Source organism: Dendrobates tinctorius, unplaced genomic scaffold, assembly GCF_039654945.1.
Source record: "Dendrobates tinctorius isolate UK_male_01 unplaced genomic scaffold, ASM3965494v1 ptg000342l, whole genome shotgun sequence".
Lineage (NCBI taxonomy): Eukaryota > Metazoa > Chordata > Amphibia > Anura > Dendrobatidae > Dendrobates > Dendrobates tinctorius.
In genome coordinates this window covers 5,557,254-5,580,012 of record NW_027362008.1, presented here as the reverse complement: position 1 = coordinate 5,580,012, position 22,759 = coordinate 5,557,254, and the positions used below count along the sequence as shown (strand labels likewise).

Below are 22,759 nucleotides of genomic sequence, written 5' to 3'. Positions count from 1 at the left end.
ATTTTAACACTTTTTTTTATTTTTTTTTTACTTTATTAAATAGTCCCAGGTGGGACATCACTGTCCTGTGACAGATTGCTGATCTGTCACATCACAGATCACTGTGACAGATCAGTGATCTGACACAGGCACTGCAGAAGGCTTCCTCATGCCTGCGCTTTGCAGGCACTGAGGAAGCCAGCTTCCTGCAGGCCCCCGAAGGCCCCCGTCGCCATCTTGGATTCGGGGGCCTGCAGGAAAGGAGCCCCCCGCAGCAGCGCTGCACATTGCGCTGCCATGGGGGGCTCAGGGAAGCACGGAGGGAGCCCCCTCCCTGCCGATGCTTCCCTTTAACTCCCGGTACACCGCGATCGTGTTTGATCGCGGTGTACAAGGGGTTAACGTGTCGGGGGCGGTCCGTGACCACCCCTGACACCTTGTGCCGGGTGTCAGCTGTGATAATCAGCTGACACCCAGCCGCGATCAGCGATGCTCACCACGTGAGCGCCGCTGATCGCGGTAGACGTACTATCCCGTCCATGGGCATAGGGGCCCGGGTCCCATGGATGGGATAGTACGTCTCATGTCAGGAAGGGGTTAAAGTTTATTAGTGAATGATTTGTGACGCCACCTGTGGTGTTCGGCAAGGAAGGTGTTAAGCCGACGCTGCAAACAGATCCTCTGGGACAGATGGTGTGGTGCAGCAATGATGTTGTAGCCCTCCACAGGTAGGGCTGTAGTCCCAGGGCAGTGTAGGTGAAGAGATAGGGAGGAGACGTAGATGGTGCAGTGTCAGGCACAGCGATGTAGCAGTGCTGAGTATGTTGGCGCAGGAATAACTGGAGGACACCAGGGCATGTAGTTCCAAAGCTTTACTCACAGTCTGTGAGGCATACAGGTGCCTGCCTCGGTGCCGCGTCCTCCAGGTCAGGGGCTCAGCCAACCACCAGACAAGATGAAGTACTCTGTTCCAACACTCCGCCAACATAAGTGCCTTTTCTGAACGACTCCCTTTTGCGCCTATAGTGAAGTACTCTCAGTACTGAGTTACACTGGAGTTCCTCCTGTCAGATGTTCCTATGAACTCTACTTGTACGGCAGACAGCTGTAGCCTGCTTCGGGGACCCCCTTGCTACCTAGTCCCGGCTCACTATTGTTGCTGTTGTGCCCCCAAGTCTTGTGTGGGAATAAAGTGGTGACAACTTCTATTCCTCCGGTGTTTGCTGCAGGACCATTAGTATCCGTACAACCTCGGGGACCGGACCCCAGCCTTACGCTGTGAACTTGGGAAGGGTTCTGCTCTAACCCTGATCCTTAGTCCTCCTCTCCTTACGTTCCGTACTAATCCTTCCTTCTTATGGAGAGAGTCAGGCTTCCCATCAATGTCTCTTTCCTGTGCCAGCGGACCCAGGTCACTGAGGTCGGCTGCAGCACTTCCTTCATCCATCCCACTTAGGGGATCTTCACTCTTCCACTGACTCTATCAGACTGACTAAATCCTCAACTCTTCCCGCTCTTTTGGTGCAGACTAAACTCCACCCGCCTCCCAGCATGCTTCGTGTTCCAAGCAGGGAGCCACCAAAGGGTGCTTTGCTACACTGGGATGCAGGTGTTGGAGCATGGTCAGGTGTCTCCACCTTACCTGGATGGTGGGGTACCACACCTCAGGAGGAGGTGCAGTACCTCTGTGGCGACTGAACCCTCAGGGGCGCCACACATGTAGTAGTCAAATTATTGCAGTTTTTACCTCGACTCAGTCATTTTTTGCAAAGCTGGCAGATTACGTGAGTTGGCTCATCCTTTGCATTGTCAAAAAATGCCCAGGCTAGGCTATCCTTGCCACCAATGCTAGCTGAAGTCCCGTGGACGCTGCTGGTCAGAGTCACAGTTGTGGCTGAGGATGCATCACTCATCGTGGCTGCATCACTACGTGTCTGCGACGGATGTCACAACTTAACCTCCTCATCTTCCTCCTCAGGTGACCTACTCAGCTGTGTGCCTCTATGTTCATGCCAACTGGGATCTAACACCTCCTCATCATCATCCTCAGTGTTATCACATTCCTTACCCTTGGAGTTACCCTCCTCCTCTTCTTGCCCTGACAGCACAGTACAGTCTGCGCGAACTTTAGATATCTGAGTCTCATCAGGATCACCTTGACCCTAGGGGTTAACATCTGATGATGAGGATCAGGATTCTGTTCAGACCATACTTTGTCATGCCCCCGGATCCAAGCTCAAAAAAATTTGGGCATCAGTGCAGATTTCCTCCTCTTGTCTCTGCAAAGCTTTTGAGTACACTTCTGATGAACATGGCATAGAATGTGTGAACAGCTCTTCAGAATCATTCATCTGTGGTTTCGTACAGTCAATTGAATGGTTGGATAGTTGGGATGTGGGGGGAAGCAAGAGAAATTTGGGTGCCACATCTGTGGACTGTACTGGGTGTAATGTTGAGGTGGAGGAAGAGGAGGAGTGGCCACTTGAAGCTGAACTTGCCATCCACTTGAGTACATGCTCTTTCTGGGCATCATTGACAAGGCGTACCGCTGTCAGTCTGCCAAAAAAAGGTAATGGTGTAGCCTGTCCAGTAAAACAAGTTGTTAGTTGTCTTTGCATAGGACATGATATTGCTTTGCTAGTGCTTTCACAAACATTACCATCTACCCCATGTACACCTTGAACACCAAGCCTAATTCCGCTTCCACCACGGCCTTGGTTTTTCCCAGTCATGTTGCTCATATGTGTGGTAGAAGCACAGTATTAGCAACCAAAAAATAGATTTTAAACTCTGCACCAGCTCTGCAAACAGCTGAATTTCAGTGACAGTAAATTCACAGTTGAAATATGGCGTGCTGTATCGTGTTAGTGACAGAAAAACAAATTGTTTGAGTGTGGATGAGGCCTGTATGTCAAAGAAGTTATGCTACAAACAATTTTAAAATCATGTCCCATACTGTGTGATGTTAACAACTTTGTTGTGGCCTCTGGATCAGGCCTCTATAACAGTAGAAGCTACAAACTATTTTTAAACATACAAAACCTACAAGAGACAAAATAAGCAGCAACCCTGCTGTAACTACCCTGTTTCCCCGAAAATAAGACACCGTCTTTTATGAATTTTTGCTCCGAAAGTTGCACCATGTCTTATTTTCAGGGGGGTGTCTTATTTTCTCAAGAAAAAGAAATGACAAATTTTTTTTGAACAAAAAAATTAACATTTATTAACATACCAGCGTATGCTGAACAGTAGTCACCACAAAACAGTAGAATCAAATAAACTGTGAATCGTATCAAGAATTTCTTGCTACTACCGTTTAATTACGGTGTTTCCATGTACAACATGTAAAACAACGAACAATGGTTCATTTACTGATCTCAATATGTAATAACACAAAACAAGATTTATTCAATGACAACCATGTCATCATCTTCTGGAACATCATCATAACAATCCAAACTCTGAAGTTCCTGTGGAATTTCTTGTGACTCTGTTGCCTTTCAGAATCATTGGCCCATATCTCTCATGTCTAGCAATAGCACTGTCCTTAAATGAGCACTTCTTGTCAAGGTAGCCTGCTCGTAGTGCATTTGCAATGCAAGTGTCAGTGATTTTCTCCCATGAATTCTTCACCCAAGTCACAATCTCTGGCAGTTTAGGTTTCACAAAGTTTCCACGTTGATTTCTCTCCATTCTATTTTCAATGTAGTCATTGATTTCCACATGTAACTTGTCCTTGAAAGGCTTGTTAATGGCGATATCAAGAGACTGGAGATAGGCAGTCATTCCTGCAGGAATCATTATTTGATCTATTCTTCATGTCTTTGGCGCGGTGTGTGCTGGCTGCATCCCAGATCAGCATTCCTCTTTGGCTCCCTCGCATAACAAGCGGCAGCATTAAATCGACCCATTTCCTTATAACTGCTTGTGTGGCCCAGGCTTTTTCAGTTTCAAGAATATAAATACCTGAAACACGTTCAATCTTGTCTTTCTTGCCCTTTGAAATGAGTAAAGGTGGGACTTTAGTGCCATCCAGATGCATCACCAAAATACAGGTAACACGTGCACTTTCATAAGCAGTGGAGGGAACGCACACTGAGGAGGCACCTCGTTGTTCAATCGTCGTTTGTGATCCTTGGCCCATAAACACTGCAGTTTCATCCATGGCAATCATGTTAGAAAGATTGTATTTAGAGAAGTCAGCGTCATCAACAAAGGTCTTGAACTCAAATCCGTGTTTAATAATTTCAGCATCTTCCAGCCTAATGAGTGTTGTGTATCTTCTCAAAGACAGTTCACTTCATTGAAGGAAGTTTTCCAGCCAGTGTTGTGATGCCTTGAATTCTTCAGGGGCAATTTCAAACTGTGGTGCCATTGCAAGGGCAAATTCTTGAATCTGAGCCCTAGTCACAACCAATGTCTTTGCTCTCCTGTCAGCAACCCACTCACAGATCAGGTCTTCCAGCTCGGAATATAATGGTTGCCGACCAGATCCAACCTTGCGCTTTTTTGCATTTCCGCTGTCCACTTGTTGACTGAGGTTACCGTAGTCTGTTCGCCATTTTTGGACCAATCGGACACTCAACATTTTCTCTTTGCAGAATTCAGTAAGATTTTTGCCCCAAGATTCTTCCATGATTCCTTTTTGTACTTGACGGAACAGCTCTTTCTTTTAGTGCTCATGTCTAGGGGTAAAACTATACCGTATCACCATTGTTTACGGTATTTCTTTTACAGTACGGTACTTTACGGTAGACCGTTCAGCAGAAAAGCAGACAACAAATCAAAGTAACACACTACGGTACGGTACTGTAATTCCCACACAGGGCCACAAAACATAAGGGCTCTAAAATGGCTCCCACACACTCTCTGGACGCTGTACCGCTACCGTAACAATCACCCACAGCAGTTCCTTTACCGTAGCAGCCCCATCATCATTTTGCAGCCCCAAATATTCCCATCATCCCATTGCAGCCCTCATCATCCCTTTACAGTCCCCAATACAGCACCACCATCATTCTACAGTACAGTATTGCAGCCTTCCATCATCCCACATCATCCCACTGCAGCCTCCCATCATCCCGGTGTCCCACTGTAGCCTCCCATGTGTGTACCGTACACACACACCCTCAGACACACACCCATACACAGACACACACACACACCCATACACAGACACACACACACCCATACACAGACACACACCCATACACAGACACACACCCATACACAGACACACACACACCCATACACAGACACACACACCCATACACAGACACACACCCATACACAGACACACACACACACACCCATACACAGACACACACCCATACACAGACACACACCCATACACAGACACACACCCATACACAGACACACACACACACCCATACACAGACACACACCCATACACAGACACACACACACACACACCCATACACAGACTCACACCCATACACAGACACACACCCATACACAGACACACACCCATACACAGACACACACACACACCCATACACAGACACACACACACACCCTTACACAGACACACACCCATACACAGACACACACACACACCCATACACAGACACACACTTACACAGACACACACACACACTCCCATACACAGACACACACCCATACACAGACACACACCCATACGCAGACACACACCCATACACAGACACACACACACACCCATACACAGACACACACACACACACCCTTACACAGACACACACACTCCCATACACAGACACACACCCATACACAGACACACACCCATACACAGACACACACCCATACACTGACACACACACACCCATACACAGACACACACACACACACCCATACACAGACACACACACACCCATACACAGACACACACACACCTACACAGACACACACCCGTACACAGGCACACACCCATACACACCCATACACAGACACACACCCATACACAGACACACACACACCCATACACAGACACACACCCATACACAGACACACACACACACCCATACACAGACACACCCTTACACAGACACACACACACCCATACACAGACACACACACACCCATACACAGACACACACACCCATACACAGACACACACACCCATACACAGACACACACCAATACGCACCCATACACAGACACACACACCCTTACACAGACACACACACTCATACACAGACACACATCCATACACAGACACACACACACACCCATACACAGACACACACCCATACACAGACACACACCCATACACAGACACACACACCCTTACACAAACACACACCCATACACAGACACACACACCCATACACAGACACACACACCCTTACACAGACACACACACCCTTACACAGACACACACCATACACACCCTTACACAGACATACACACCCATACACACACACACCCTTACACAGACACACACACCCTTACACAGACACACACCCATACACAGACACACACACCCATACACACACACCCTTACACAGACACACACACATCCTTACACAGACACACACCATACACACCCTTACACACACACCCATACACAGACACACACACACCCACACACACACCCTTATGCAGACACACACACACCCTTACACAGACATACACCCATACACAGATACACACACACCCTTACACACATACCATTACGCAGACACACACACACACTTTCACTTTCTTACTGGTTTCCTCCGCGGTGCTGCTTTCAGTGCTTTGGTGGTGCAGAAGCCCTGGGCCAATCAGAGCGCAGGAGCCCTGGGCCAATCACAGCCCAGGAACAATCAGAGGCTATGGATGACGTCAGCTGGCCCATGGTTCCTGCGCTGTGATTGGCGCAGGGCTCATTGGCAGAGATCGGCACACAGCTCCGAGGCTGTGATTAACTCCTGCGAACAGCGCGGCTGCAGTGGCGGGCACCGGAGGGCACCGGACAGCGGGGACAGCATGCCCCATGCACAGAACAAGGTATGCCTTATTTTCGGGGGGTGCCTTATATTAGCAGGCACAGTGCTCCCCCTAGCATGCCTTACTTTCGGGGGGCGCCCTATTTGTGGGGAAACGGGGTGAATAAGTGTAGGGTTAGTGGGGCGAGCTGGGGGGTGGTCCCTCTTCTTACCGCGCAGAGACGAAACAGAGACGAAATGGAGGCAGATTCTGGGTGCAACAGGTCCAAGTTTATTTTCGCTCGCCGTCCGCCTGACGGCCCTCGCAGCACACCGCAATATCTCTTTCTCTCGGCCCTCCGTATCCAGAGCCGCTTCACAATACAGCTCAGTACCTCACTCATGGCCCTCTGTATCCAGAGCCGCTTCACACACCGTGTTTCTCGCCTGGGACGTATATATACGTCCTGTCCTTTTTCCTTTCCTGACGCACTGACAGCTTCCGACACTGTGGCTGCCCTAGGCCTAATCACCAACATTCCTTTCACTGGTCAAACGTCGTTCTTTACACGGTGTGCCTATTCTCTTTAACTTGTCTCTGTTGCGGTATATCTGTCAGGACCACCCCCCTGACGTTCTCTCTCCTCAGTCCCCCTGGTCTGGATTCTCCTCACAGCGCAGAGACTGTAGCAGTCCTCCTGTCACTGGAGCTCCCCCTGGGGACTGGAACTTTCTGGAACCCTCCCTCAGTATTTATAGCTAACGCGGTTCCTTGAAACTGTCACTGTAACCACGCCCCCCATGACCAACGTTTTCTAAAGCCCTAAGCTGTTGTCAAGTCCTTTGCTCACACTCCTCCCTGCCATCTAATGGTCAACCCAAGGTACTGCACGTCCACTACATTTTCCTAGCTGTTTCCCCACTGTAATAACTGACACCTACCTACACTGTGCAAACCTTTCCTTCTTCACTCTGACTAGTCCGTCCGTCCGTCAGGTCACCTTCCCTACACTCCCCTTCCTTTGTCCGTTGTCGTCCACGACAATCGTCATCCCTGCCTTCGTCGTTCGTAAGCTACACCTACATTCTGTTTTCGGACCAGCTGTTGAGCCAAACCCACTATCTGCGGGGGACGAACCATACTGGGAGCACTATGCTCTGAGCAGCCTACTGCTACTCACCAGCGCGCACGCCACATGACAACGTCTTTCAAATTAGGCTAGGTACACCCACATTCTCTCTATGGCGTGTACCTTCCCCTACTCTCCCCTACTGTCACCTTCCACTATTCGGTACGCCATGGTCGAGGTCTCATACCTTCCAGATCATTACCAGCGCCCACCTTCCTCCTTCAGGGGTGTCCGTGGTGTTGGGGACCTGACCTAGGACGGCTGTCACTCTCACATCTTCCAACTCATTTTCCCTTCTTTCAATTTTATGTCATGGTTGGCGTCCCGGTCTCCCAGACCTCCTCAACTCTTAGATCCCTACCGGATCTCACACTTTCCTTTGGTCCCGCAGATCTTCCCTTACCCGGACCTGTTGCATTTTACTTTGGCATATTATACAATAAACAACTTTATAATAGCACAAATACCCATTTTTATATTTTTTTTTTCATTTTCCTTTGCTTTTAAAACCAACATATAACAACATAACATTGCAGATCCTCTTTCTTCCTCCCCCCCTTCCTTGGACCTGGACACTCCTCCACTTCTCCGTATCCCCGTTCAGTCAAGTTTCAAATCAGCAAATAACATCCTGTAAGAGGAACATACTAAAAACAAACTCAGCATATCAAACATTTTTTTTTCTAAACTAGAACTGTTCTCCAGAACCTGCACTACAGTGCACCGAACTCTCGACAGTCTACTTCACTACGCAGTGGCTAGTAGTGAGGGACCCCACAGCCGTGGAGCCCCCGGGGATACTGAGGGTGTCCATTCAAGTCCTCTTCTTTTCCATGTCGGCCTCTCCTTGAGTGTGGGGCAGGTTCCACACTTAGCCGGAGTAACGGACGATTTCAACGATGCAGCTGCTATTAGCAGGGGAAGCGCAGCAGCGTCTTCTTTGGGTGAGCTCTGCAATGGTGACTCTGGGCGGGGTAGTTCGGGGACATGAGCGGGGGCCTCGCTCAGTTCTGCATACACCACAGGGCCCGATGTAACAAGGCCTTCCGGTGCACAGGGGGCCGCGTGCTGTGACAGGATGGTGGGGGCCGCTTGCGGAGGCACTGGTAGGGCCGGGGGTACTCTCACCTTCCCCGGCGCTGCGGCCTCCGTCCCATCATCACGCTGTTTCCCCCGCAGCCTCCGTTCCTTGCTCCACTGTCCTGCGGGCCTTCCCTCCGGACTCGGGGGCTCCGCTGAGAAGTCCTCTGCTGGTATTGGTGGCGGCCGTTCTCGCTGACTCTGCTCAAGCTCCGCTCCCCGGCTCAGCATCCCGCTGCCTGCCCGTGGTTCTACAGATGACTTCTGGTGCAGCTCCATCTCCTGCCGCCATTGCCACTCTAGGCGGCCAATGCCCCGACACCCGCAGCATCTCATACCGTCGGGTGTGCAGCACTCGAATGGCGTCAGACAGCCGCAGCCAAGTTTTTCTTCTGTGCCACTCCCTCTGTGAGGTGGGGTGTCGGCAGGCCTCTCCACCCACCTGTCAGGGTCCAATATATGGAAGCGTCGATCTCCATGCACATACTGCTTCTTTTTGGGGTACGTTGGAGGGGGTCCCAGTCCATTCTGAACAACTGCGAACACCCGGACCTCTCCTCTGCGCTGAAGCAATACTGCCATACTGCACAGTACCTGGTACCGCCCCGGATCCTCTGCTGGCCACTCAGATCCGCCACAGCGCTCCCCATTTGTATTCCACAGGTAATTGTAATCCAAACAGAGTAGTCCAAGTCCTTTTCCATTCTTTGAGGCAGGTCTGCCGCAGAAGATGACATATTAGCGGCGGCGATCCTGCCGACTACGCCAAATGTAGGTTTAGTGGGGCGAGCTGGGGGGGGTGGTCCCTCTTCTTACCGCGCAGAGACGAAACAGAGACGAAATGGAGGCAGATTCTGGGTGTAACAGGTCCAAGTTTATTTTCGCTCGCCGTCCGCCTGACGGCCCTCGCAGCACATCGCCATATCTCTCTCTCTCGGCCCTCCGCATCCAGAGCCGCTTCACAATACAGCACAGTACCTCACTCATGGCCCTCTGTATCCAGAGCCGCTTCACACACCGTGTTTCTCGCCTGGGACGTATATATACGTCCTGTCCTGATGCACTGACAGCTTCCGACACTGTGGCTGCCCTAGGCCTAATCACCAACAGTCCGTTCACTGGTCAAACGTCGTTCTTTACACGGTGTGCCTATTCTCTTTAACTCGTCTCTGTTGCGGTATATCTGACAGGATCACCCCCCTGACGTTCTCTCTCCTCAGTCTCCCTGGTCTGGATTCTCCTCACAGCGCACAGACTGTAGCAGTCCTCCTGTCACTGGAGCTCCCCCTGGGGACTGGAACTTTCTGGAACCCTCCCTCAGTATTTATAGTTAACCCGATTCCTTGAAACTGTCACTGTAACCACGCCCCCCATGACCAACGGTTTCTAAAGCCCTAAGCTGTTGTCAAGTCCTTTGCTCACACTCCTCCCTGCCATCTAATGGTCAACCCAAGGTACTGCACGTCCACTACACTTTCCTAGCTGTTTCCCCACTGTAATAACTGACACCTACGTACACTGTGCAAACCTATCTTTCTTCACTCTGACTAGTCCGTCCGTCCGTCAGGTCACCTTCCCTACATAAGCAAAAAGCAAAAGAGCATTTAAATAACAGAGTTCTTAGTAATTCTGTTTTTGATCAAAAATAGCATAAAAGCCGCCGACAAGGTGACTCTGATTGCGATGGTCCTATGCTGTCTAATATTAAAAACCTTACCAAGTGTCAGAGTTGACCTCAGTGTGTGAATAAGGGCAGACGAAAGAACCGGGTCCCAACCAGTGGACACCAGTCAGGGGAAGCCTTTAAATGCAATTTCCTGCTCCGGAGAGGGAGGCCACACCCCGGCTCACACAGAATGCAAAAATAGAAAGAAAAAACACAAAAACTGAGCTTGGTTTGATTTGGTATACACGCAGCACATAAACGCATGTTCACATTGGCCATAAAGTATACAGAACCTACAAGAGACAAAATGAGCCGCCAGCAAGTCAATGACACAAGCCGCTGTGTCAGGAAGTTGTGGGTGTTTCCTGCGCCCTGATTGGCTAGCCGCAATGTGCACACATAAAGTTTGGAGAAAAAAATGACTGCTGTGCTGAGAAGACCGCGGCACCTCTGAGCTCTGCTGACCCCCTCCCCTCATCAAGCACATGCCCAATGGTCAGATACACCACCACTATCGCTGCTAAAGTACTGAAAATATTTTTGTGGCAACGTAAATATTTTCTGCACTCTTACTGATTTTATAAAATTTTGCTCGGGTTTCCGATCACGAATCCGAATGTGCCATATTCGTGCCGAATTTATGTTTTGGCGATCGTTTTCCAAACAAATTCGCTCATCACTATAAAAAAGGACTTAAATATCCTCCAAAAATTCAAAAACAGTAAATAAAAAGGCAGCGATGTTTACCAGCCCAGGCCTCCAAGCAGATGCACTATCCGGGTGCAGCGGACGCATGTTGTTAAGATGGCGGCAACACAGGTGCAAAAATACCGATGACGAGACGACCACTCACGGCCTACCAATCCATGGAGGGGTGGTTACATGGTATATTGATGCACAATAGAGGCTTGCATGGGGCGCTGTTCACACAAGCTAGCAGCCTACTAGTGACGCCCATACTATTCGATCAGGCGGGCTGCCCAGCGCTATCCAAATGCCTACCGTGTGAACAGACCAAGACCAAATGGGCCCAGCTGCACCCTGAAAAATACATATAAAAATGTGAGGTATTAGTCAATATTTTGGCCCAGGGATGCAAGCGTGCATATTCCCCTCTCTGATGTCACAAGCCCTCCCCATAAGACCTTGCTCCATCACTCCTGCACAGGCTTCCTCTCCCTGATGTCAACGCTCGATTTAGAACAAATGTAATTTTCAGTGATTTTTGTACGGTGATCTACTGTACCTATCAGGGAAGCTCTCTGACCTGTGTCTGCTAATGAGGGATCTGGGAACAGATAAAGTGGATGACCAGTGTCACAAAAAGCGAGGCGTCCCAAACCCATATTCCATTGTGATATGTTTAAGACCTTTATGATGGGATGAAGAAGAAAACTAATGTGACAGTTACGAAAATGCAAAAAGAAAGCCACAAAAAATAGAAGGAAATTACATGAACTGCAGCAGCAGTGGGTGATGGGGCCACGCAGACAATGAAATACCAAGTGACTTAAGTCCATAATTCATTTGGAACTTCTGCTTTTTACGGAGAGACTGCTCGAAGGACAGTTATTATTACATCTCCCGCACAAAATGATCATTAATGGACCTGACTTGGGGAACATTAAATATCGAAAAACAACTTGGCACTCAGAGAGTAATTCGGTATGAGAAGAAAAGGTTCCTTTTATTATGCATCCAGTAATAACAGTTAAACATTTTCGGTTCACACCTGGACCTTCATCAGAACCGGTTCAGTGGAGAAGGTGGAAGGATGCTATATACCGGTAAGGAAATCCTGTAGCATCTCAGGAAGAATTTCAGGTAGCTTAGATGCCGGACAGAGCCTGCACGTGGCAGCGTGTGGCGTTGTGCGAACAGCGTCGCGTAGGGAAGGTGCTCGTTATTTGGAGAACATTAGGATCCACCTTGATCTTTTTGATTAGCTATCAAACCAATGGAGGAAACAACAGCTCTGATTACCTATGAACCTATCACAGCAGAAGAGAGGAGGAATGGCTTCAGTTTGGTTTATAATTTGCAGAAACTAATGAAAAATAAAAACTATTGAAGTTCTTGTCCCTGATTCGAGGGAACTAAGCTATGTGTAGTATAAATATGTAGACCAGGAAGTCTCTCCATTGGTGGTGTGAGGTATCGCTGTCATTCAGTTAGGGGATCACTCGCTTGCAGCCACAAGAAAACAGATCCGGCACGGGTTTTCCATAAAGCAAGCATAGTCCATGCGGTTTATTCAACATCATAAACCCACAGCAGCAACAAAACTTCATATAAACAGCAGAGCGTCCATGCCAGAGCTTCACTCTGTAAACCCTGTGTTCACACAGGTTGTACCATGTCCAGCATACAGGCTCTCTTAGCCTCACTTATCTCACCCACATCCGGGTCTCCTCATGGCTGCTTCTCCATACTGCAGACGTTCATTCCCTCCCATGGGAATTCTCAGACACGTGCAGCCATTCACCACAGCCGCTTCACAGGCTGTTAGCCAGGAAGCTCCATCTCAGCGGGACCTTCCACACTGGACCAACCGGGTCCCAGCATTCACCACATGTGACCTATCCTGGCCACCATAAATGGTCTGTAGCCACGCCCACCAGGTCACATGGCTATGACCTCATCACAGGTCCTTCAACCACTCACACTCTTTACAACAGTGTTCTTTAAACACACCCCCCATCTTCCTAGTTACCTGGAGACTTCTCCCTGACACATTGAAGCAACACCTCAGCAATATCATTGCTGATCAACACACACATAAGTCTCCATCTCAAGGCCACCCTCCTTGAGATACATAACGGTCCTTCAGGATTCTGCCACTCATCCTCTCTCTTGGGACATCCATACAGCGCCCCCTAGCGGACACAGTGGTTACTACACCACAGTGGGTAAAAGAACTGAAGATATGTAATGGAGACAAAAATCCCTTTATGCCCCACAGATGTGGGGGGGGGTGATGATAGAAGAGTGGGTCACTTAGAAACTTATACTACATATTCAAGGGATGACAGGTTCATCATAAATGTAATATATTCTGACTCTACTGATAGAAGTACCCACCATTAATATTGGAAGTATGGTGGCATTGTGTAGTCATTGTGTGGGACTGTTATTTGGTCACTATATGGAGGGATTCTTTGGCACTAGTGGGTCTAAACAACATGGACCCCAACATCACACACACTCATTGGTGAGGTTAAGCCACTGGGACCCACATGTCACACACTGGTGAGATTGGTTAGATTTATAACTTCGACCCCCTGAGACATCACCCTCACTGATTGTTGGGGTTCATGCACTTACACCTAGCCATCAAACACACCAATTAGTGAGGTTCAGTCCCTGGGACCCACACTGATGCCACGTATGGACCACAAGAGAATGGACAACAAACAGGAAAGCTCTCCATAGAATGAAGGTACGCGAGGGAGGAACACTGATGACTGACTTACTCAGGTGTACGACCAGAAGAGCCACTACATAGAATCTCTTCATCTCCTCGCGCTTTGTCTGTGCTGCTCAGACTCATAAATCATCTTCTTTCAGATTTTAGTTATATTTTCTTCATAGAGCCAGGAAATTGATGAGGAAACAGAAGTTTCAAAATACAAGAAGCAAATGACACATCGAGGATGAGTGAAGAAACACAGAAAGGACATCTGATTCTGAGACAGCACAGGAAGCGGCATCAGCGGAGTCTCCACGAATCCAGTCCGGGGGGCGTATGATCATCGCCATCACTCCCCCTATAATAAGGCCCAATGTGTCTTCAGTTACGTTACTGCCCCCTGAGATTTACCTCTGCTCAATAACAGCAATATAACATTTTACCCTAGGGGCATGACTTACCGCAGGTACACGAAGTGCTACCAATGTTTAAGTTTAAAAAAATAATTTTTATTGATGACAAGGTAAAACAATTGGTTAAAATCAAGAAAGGTGTAGATAAAAAGAAAAGAGGGACTTGGGACTCACAAAGTGTAGCTTGCAGAGCAGGATAATTTACAGACAATGTTTACTGAAGTGTAGAAACAAAGTTCTATGCTATGTCACAACTGTGATTCTATGCTATGTCACAACTGTGATTCTATGCTGTCACAACTGTGATTCTATGCTATGTCACAACTGTGATTCTATGCTATGTCACAACTGTGATTCTATGCTATGTCACAACTGTGATTCTATGCTATGTCACAACTGTGATTCTATGCTATGTCACTACTGTGATTCTATGCTATGTCACAACTGTGATTCTATGCTATGTCACAACTGTGATTCTTTGCTATGTCACAACTGTGATTCTATGCTATGTCACTACTGTGATTCTATGCTATGTCACAACTGTGATTCTATGCTATGTCACAACTGTGATTCTATGCTATGTCACAACTGTGATTCTATGCTATGTCACTACTGTGATTCTATGCTATGTCACAACTGTGATTCTATGCTATGTCACAACTGTGATTCTATGCTATGTCACAACTGTGATTCTATGCTATGTCACAACTGTCATTCTATGCTATGTCACAACTGTGATTCTATGCTATGTCACAACTGTGATTCTATGCTATGTCACTACTGTGATTCTATGCTATGTCACAACTGTGATTCTATGCTATGTCACAACTGTGATTCTATGCTATGTCACAACTGTGATTCTATGCTATGTCACTACTGTGATTCTATGCTATGTCACAACTGTGATTCTATGCTATGTCACAACTGTGATTCTATGCTATGTCACAACTGTGATTCTATGCTATGTCACAACTGTGATTCTATGCTACAGTTGTGGCCAAAAGTATTGACACCCCTGCAATTCTGTCAGATAATACTCAGTTTCTTCCTGAAAATGATTGCAAACACAAATTCTTTGGTATTATTATCTTCATTTAATTTGTGTTCAATGAAAAAACACAAAAAGAATTGTCCTAAAGCCAAATTGGATATAATTCCACACCAAACATAAAAAAGAGGGTGGACAAAAGTATTGGCACTGTGCGAAAAATCATGTGATGCTTCTCTAATTTGTGTAATTAACAGCACCTGTAACTTACCTGTGGCACCTAACAGGTGTTGGCAATAGCTAAATCACACTTGCAGCCAGTTGACATGGATTAAAGTTGACTCCACCTCTGTCCTGTGTCCTTGTGCGTACCACATTGAGCATGGAGAAAAGAAAGAAGACCAAAGAACTGTCTGAGGACTTGAGAAACCAAATTGTGAGGAAGCATGAGCAATCTCAAGGCTACAAGTCCATCTCCAAAGACCTGAATGTTCCTGTGTCTAACGTGCGCAGTGTCATCAAGAAGCTTAACCCCTTTCTGTCATGTGACATACTATCCCGTCCATGTGACCTGGGACTTAATTCCCAGGGACGGGATAGTATGTCACAGCGATCAGCGGCGCCCACGTGGACAGGTCCCCGAATCCAAGATTGCGACGGGGACCTTCGGGGGCCTGCAGGGAGCCGGCTTCCTCAGTGCCTGCAAAGCGCAGGCATGGGGAAAGCCTGTGCAGTGCCTGTGACAGATTGCTGATCTGTCACATGACAGCTATGTCCCCCCTGGGACAATGTGATAAAGTTAAAAAAAAAAGTGTAAAAATAATTTTAAAAAAATCGCTAAATAAATTAAAAAAAAAAAAAAATTCCCTAATAAATTCATTTTTTGGAAATAAAAAAACAAAAAAACAAAAGTACACATATTTGGTATCGCCGTGTCCATAACGACCCACCCTATAAAACTTTCACACTAGTTAACCCCTTTAGCGAACCCCTTAAAAAATAAAAATAAAAAACTAAGCAAAAAATAATGATTTATAATCATACCGCCAAACAAAAAGTGTAATAACGCGCGATTAGAAAGACACATATAAATATCCATGGTACCGCTGAAAACATCATCTTGTCCCGCAAAAAACGAGTTGCCACACAGAATCATCAGCGAAAAAATAAAAAAGTTATAGCTCGCAGAATAAAGCGATGCAAAAATAATTATTTTTTATATAAAATTGTTTTCATTGCATAAAACCGACAAAACATAAAAAAAGACCTAAATGAGGTATCGCTGTAACCGTACTGACCCGAAGAATAAAACCGCTTTATCAATTTTACCGCACGCGGAACGGTGTAAACGCACCCCCCCAAAAGAAATTCATGAAACGCTGGTTTTTGTTCATTCTGCGTCCCAAAAATCAGAATAAAAAGCGATCAAAAAATGTCACGTGCCCGAAAATGGTACCAATAAAAACGTCAACTCGTCCCGCAAAAAATAAGACCTCACATGACTCGGTGGGTCAAAATACGGAAAAATTATAGCTCTCAATATGTGGTGATGCAAAAACTATTTTTACAATAAAAAGCGTCTTAGCGTGCGACAGCTGCCAAACATAAAAACCGCCATAAATAGTAAATCAAACCCCCCGTTATCACCCCCTTAGTTAGGGAAAAATAATAAAATTAAAAAAATGTATATATTTCCATTTTCCCATTAGGGTTAGGGTTAGGGCTGAGATTAGGGTTAGGGGTGTGTTGGGGTTCAGGTTGGAGTTAGAATTGGGGGTTTCCACTGTTTGGGCACATCAGGGGCTCTCCAAATGCAACATGGCGTCTGATCTAAATTCCAGCCAATTCTGCGTTAAAAAAGTCAAACGGTGCTCCTTCCCTTCCGAGCTCTGCCATGCACCCAAACAGTGTTTTACCCCCACATATGAGGTATCAGCGTACTCAGGACAAATTGCAAAACAACTTTTGGGGTCCAATTTCTCCTGTTACCCTTAGGAAAATAAAACATTGGAGGCAAAAATATCATGTTTGTGGAAAAAAATGATTTTTTTATTTTCACGCCCGGGCGTTATTCAAAGTGATCTAGATAAGTTCCGTGGTGGTCTAGTTTCCAAAATGGGGTCATTTGTGGGGGGTTTCCACTGTTTAGGTACATTAGGGGCTCTCCAAAGGCAACATGACACCTGCAGAGCATTCCATCAAAGTCTGCATTCCAAAACGTCACTACTTCCCTTCCGAGCCCCGACGTGTGTCCATACAGTAGTTTTCTCCCACATTTGGGGTATCAGCGTACTCAGGACAAAGTGGACAATATCTTTTGGGGTCCAATTTCTCCTGGTACCCTTGGGAAAATAAAAAAATTGGGGACTAAATGATCATGTTTGTGGAAAAAATACGATTTTTTTCTTTTCACGCCCGGGCGTTATAAACTTCTGTGAAGCACGGGGGGGGTTCAAAGTGCTCACCACACATCTAGATAAGTTCCATGGGGGGTCTAATTTCCAAAATGGTGTCATTTGTGGGGGGTTTCCACTGTTTTGGTACATTAGGGGTTTTCCAATCGCGACATGGTGTCCGATCTCAATTCCAGGCAAAAACGTCAAATGGCGCTGCTTCCCTTCCGAGCTCTGCCATGCGCCCAAATAGTTGTTTACCCCCACATGTGGGGTATCAGCGTACTCAGGACAAATTGCACAATAACTTTTAGGATCCTGTTACCCTTGGAAAAATAAAAATTGGAGGTGAAAAGATCATTTTTGTGGAAAAAATATGATTTTTTAATTGTACCGCTGTACATTATAAACTTCTGTGAAGCCCTTGTGGGTTCAAAGTTCTCACCACATATCTAGATAAGTTCCTTGGGGGGTCTAGTTTCCAAAATGGGGTCACTTGGGGGGGTTTCCACTGATTAGGTACATCAGGGGCTCTCCAAACGTGACATGCCGTCCGATCTGAATTCCAGCCAATTTTGCATTGAAAAAGTCAAACGGCGCTCCTTCCCTTCTGAGCTCTGCCATGTGCCGAAACAGTCGTTCCCCCCACATATCAGGTATCAGCGTACTCAGGACAAACTGCACAATAACTTTTGCAGTCCAGCTTCTCCTATTACCCTTGGGAAAAAAAAAAATTGAACCTGAAGTATTTTTTTTGTGAAAAAAAGTTAAATGTTCATTTTTTTTTTAAATATTCAAAAAATTCCTGAGACGCACCTGAAGGGTTAATAAACTTCTTGAATGTGGTTTTGAGCACCTTAAGGGGTGCAGTTTTTAGAATGGTGTCACTTTTGGGTATTTTCTATCATATAGACCCCTCAAAGTGGCTTCAAATGTGATGTGGTCGGTAAAAATAAAATGGTGTTGCAAAAATGAGAAATCACTGGTCAACTTTTAACCCTTACAACTTCCTAACAAAAAAAAATTTTGGTTACAAAATTGTGCTGATGTAAAGTAAACATGTGGGAAATGTTACTTATTAAGTTTTTTGTGTGCCATATCTCTGTGATTTAAGGGCATAAAAATTAAAAGTTGGAAAATTGCAAAATTTTAAAAATTTTCACCAAATTTCCGCTTTTTTCACAAATAAACGCAAGTTATTTGAATGAAATTTTACCACTAACATGAAGTACAATATGTCACGAGAAAACATTGTCAGAATCACCAGGATCCATGGAAGCGTTCCAGAGTTATTACCTCATAATGGGACAGTGGTCAGAATTGTAAAAATTGGCCTGGTCATGAACGTTAAAACCACCCTTGGGCCTTAAGAGGTTAAAGCCCATGGCACTGTGGCTAACCTCCCTAGATGTGGATGGAAAAGAAAAATTGACAAGAGATTTCAACGCAAGATTGTGCGGATGTTGGATAAAGAACCTCGACTAACATCCAAACAAGTTCAAGCTGCCCTGCAGTCCGAGGGTACAACAGTGTCAACCCGAACTATCCGTTGGCGTCTGAATGAAAAGGGACTGTATGGTAGGAGACCCAGGAAGACTCCACTTCTTACCCCGAGACATAAAAAAGCCAGGCTGGAGTTTGCCAAAACTTACCTGAAAAAGCCTAAAACGTTTTGGAAGAATGTTCTCTGGTCAGATGAGACAAAAGTAGAGCTTTTTGGGCAAAGGCAACAACATAGAGTTTACAGGAGAAAAAAAGAGGCATTCAAAGAAAAGAACACGGTCCCTACAGTCAAACATGGCGGAGGTTCCCTGATGTTTTGGGGTTTCTTTGCTGCCTCTGGCACTGGACTGCTTGACTGTGTGCATGGCATTATGAAGTCTGAAGACTACCAACAAATTTTGCAGCATAATGTAGGGCCCAGTGTGAGAAAGCAGGGTCTCCCTCAGAGGTCATGGGTCTTCCAGCAGGACAATGACCCAAAACACACTTCAAAAAGCACTAGAAAATGGTTTGAGAGAAAGCACTGGAGACTTCTAAGGTGGCCAGCAATGAGTCCAGACCTGAATCCCATAGAACACCTGTGGAGAGATCTAAAAATGGCAGTTTGGAGAAGGCACCCTTCAAATATCAGGGACCTGGAGCAGTTTGCCAAAGAAGAATGGTCTCTTTTGTGTTGCCCCTGAGGCTCAGTCGCCACAGAGGTACTGCATCTTCTGCTAAGGTGTGGTGCCCCACCATCCTGGTAAGTTGGGAACTCCTTTCCACGCTCCAACACTCGCACCCCACACAACAGGGTAGTTCTGCACAACCATATAGTGGCTCAGTGCTTAGAGAGTAGCAGAACACCTTTGGTGGTTCCCTGCTTGGAACACTGGATGTGCTGGGAGGTGGGTGGAGTTCAGATCCATATAAAAGATTGGGAAGGTTTAGAATTACAGGTCAGTCTGACGGGAGGTCAGGCGGGGGAAGACAGTCAGTCAGGAGAGTCTGAGGACAGGTCTGAGAGGAAGGAGCTCCCTGGAAGAGGACTAGAAGAAGGAGTGCTGCAGCTGCCTCAGTGATCTGAGCCAGCTGGCACGGGAAAAAGAACAGAAGGAGAAAGACGTAGAACTGCAACCTAAGCTTCCATAGGAAAGAAAGACAAGTACGGAACGAAGGAGTAGAGAGAACAGAGAGGAGACGTGGGTTGGAAGAGGAACCCTGCCTATTGGTTCTCAGCGCAAGGCCGGGGCCCGGTCCCCGAGGTTGTATGGACACTTATGGTTCCGCAGCAGACACCGGTGGAGTAGTTGGCTGTAAATGCACTACTCCCATCTAAGACTTGAGGCACAACAGAAAAACGGATAGAGAGCCGGGAGTGAGGTGTCCCCGAAGCAGGCTACAGCTGTCTGCCGTGCAAGTAAGGTTCTTAGGAACATCTGTCAGGAGGCATTCCAGGGTAACTTAGTACTGGAGTACTTCACACCAGAAGGCGCATTGGCGGAGTATTTCAGGAAAGGTACATGTTGGCGGAGTGTTGGAGAGGAGAGCCCTGACTTGCCCGGGAGGTTGATTGAGTCTCTGCCCTGGAGAACACGGCACGGAGGCAGGCACCAGTGTGTACCACGAACTGTGAGTAAAGCTTTGAAACTGCAAGCCCTGGTGTCCTCCATTCATTCTCTCACCAACCCACTCAGCACCACTAGATCTGGGTACCATCCTCCACACCACCTGCGCCATTCATTACAACTATACTGCCCTGGGACTACAGCTCCACCTGTGGGGAGCTACACCATCTATGCTGCACACACCATCAGTCCCAGTGGATCTGCATGCAGCGTTGGCTTAACATCTTACTTGCCAAACACCACAGGTGGCGTCACGAACTATTACATTAAAAACCACCATTGATTTTGGCGCCCAGGGCCACGGACCGGGTCACGCTGCACATCCCCCCTGACACCAGCCCGGTACCGAGTACCCCACAGCCCTGCGAGGGCGACCCATTTTTTAATTTAAGACAAATTAAATGAAGATAATAATACCAAAGAATTTGTGTTTGCAATCATTTTCAGGAAGAAACTGAGCATTATCTGACAGAATTTCAGGGGTGTCAATACTTTTGGCCACAACTGTACGTCACAACTGTGATTCTATGCTATGTCACAACTGTGATTCTATGCTATGTCACAACTGTGATTCTATGCTATGTCACAACTGTGTAGATGAAATACCTTGAAGTGCTAAGCACAAACAATTACATATTAAAAATGGATATGTTGTTATTGGGTAATGTGAACTGAGGTACATATATGCACATACACTATATATATTTAGTGGCTGGTACAGTGTAATGGTTAAGTGCAAAAATGGTTAAGTATCTCTTTTTTGGTACAAAAAGACATACTTTTTCTTATGATATTATTGTTAAATACTGCAGTTCTGTGCACCCTGTAGATATCTAGCATTTGCACATGTTCACTGCGTGAAAAAGGTTCACACCTTCTTGGACCGAAACTTTGCTGCTATGGGCTAAATATGATAGCTTTTGTTCACTGAAATCGGTGTGCTGCCCCTGATTTTTGAACTCCTAGAATTGAGTTTTTGCCTGGGGAGCTCTGCTCTATCTTCTTTTGTGCTGCTCTAATTTTTCTCTTTTGTATTTATAAAACCAATAGAAGCTTGCACATTTTTTGCTTTTCATTTTTTGCTTTTTTTATATTGATTTTTATCATGACCACACTGAGTGGTGATTCAGATTTGCCCAGAATGTTTTTTTCGGGACAATTAAACTGAAGTATTGGTTTGCGCATAATCCAGGTGAATTGACCTCTGTAAATGTTGAATTTACCGTAGTTCACGAAGGCTTATGCTTTATAATAAGACTTCATACCTGTCATTAATGTCCCTGTCATTGATGCTCATATTGCTGCTGTGACCAAAGATATCGATCATCTTAAACAGATTTATGCCAAAGATATTTTTAAAAAACCAAACTTGACCCGTGAAGAGCACTTGGCCTTCTTGGAGTTGGTTCATGACGATGACATCACCATCAATACAGCTGACAAGGGTGGTGGTGTCGTCATCATGGAGACATGTAAATATGAAGCTGAAATTAAACGTCAATCATCTGATGTAAATGTCTATTGTAAATTACCGGGGGATCCTAAATTTGAGATAGACAAAAAAATTAAAATCGTATTAGATGAAGCAAAACAACAAAATATCATTGACGATGCTTTATACGAATATCTGTCATGCATAACAGAGTGCGAAGAATCAACAGACAACCCTGGCACAATAACATC

The 22,759-nt window shown here is 46.3% G+C and overlaps 1 protein-coding gene across 2 annotated transcripts in view; it reads right to left on the bottom strand.

Annotated features, from left to right (window-relative positions):
- LOC141074887 (uncharacterized) overlaps positions 1 to 14,420 on the bottom strand; it is a 305,789-nt gene extending 291,369 nt beyond the window's left edge. For both annotated transcript variants that reach the window (XM_073562194.1, XM_073562195.1), the window contains exon 1: positions 14,237 to 14,420. In XM_073562194.1, the coding sequence (XP_073418295.1) occupies positions 14,237 to 14,279 (43 nt within the window). In that variant the 5' untranslated portion in view covers positions 14,280 to 14,420. The remainder of the gene's footprint in view (positions 1 to 14,236) is intronic.
- Positions 14,421 to 22,759: the final 8,339 nt, after the last annotated feature.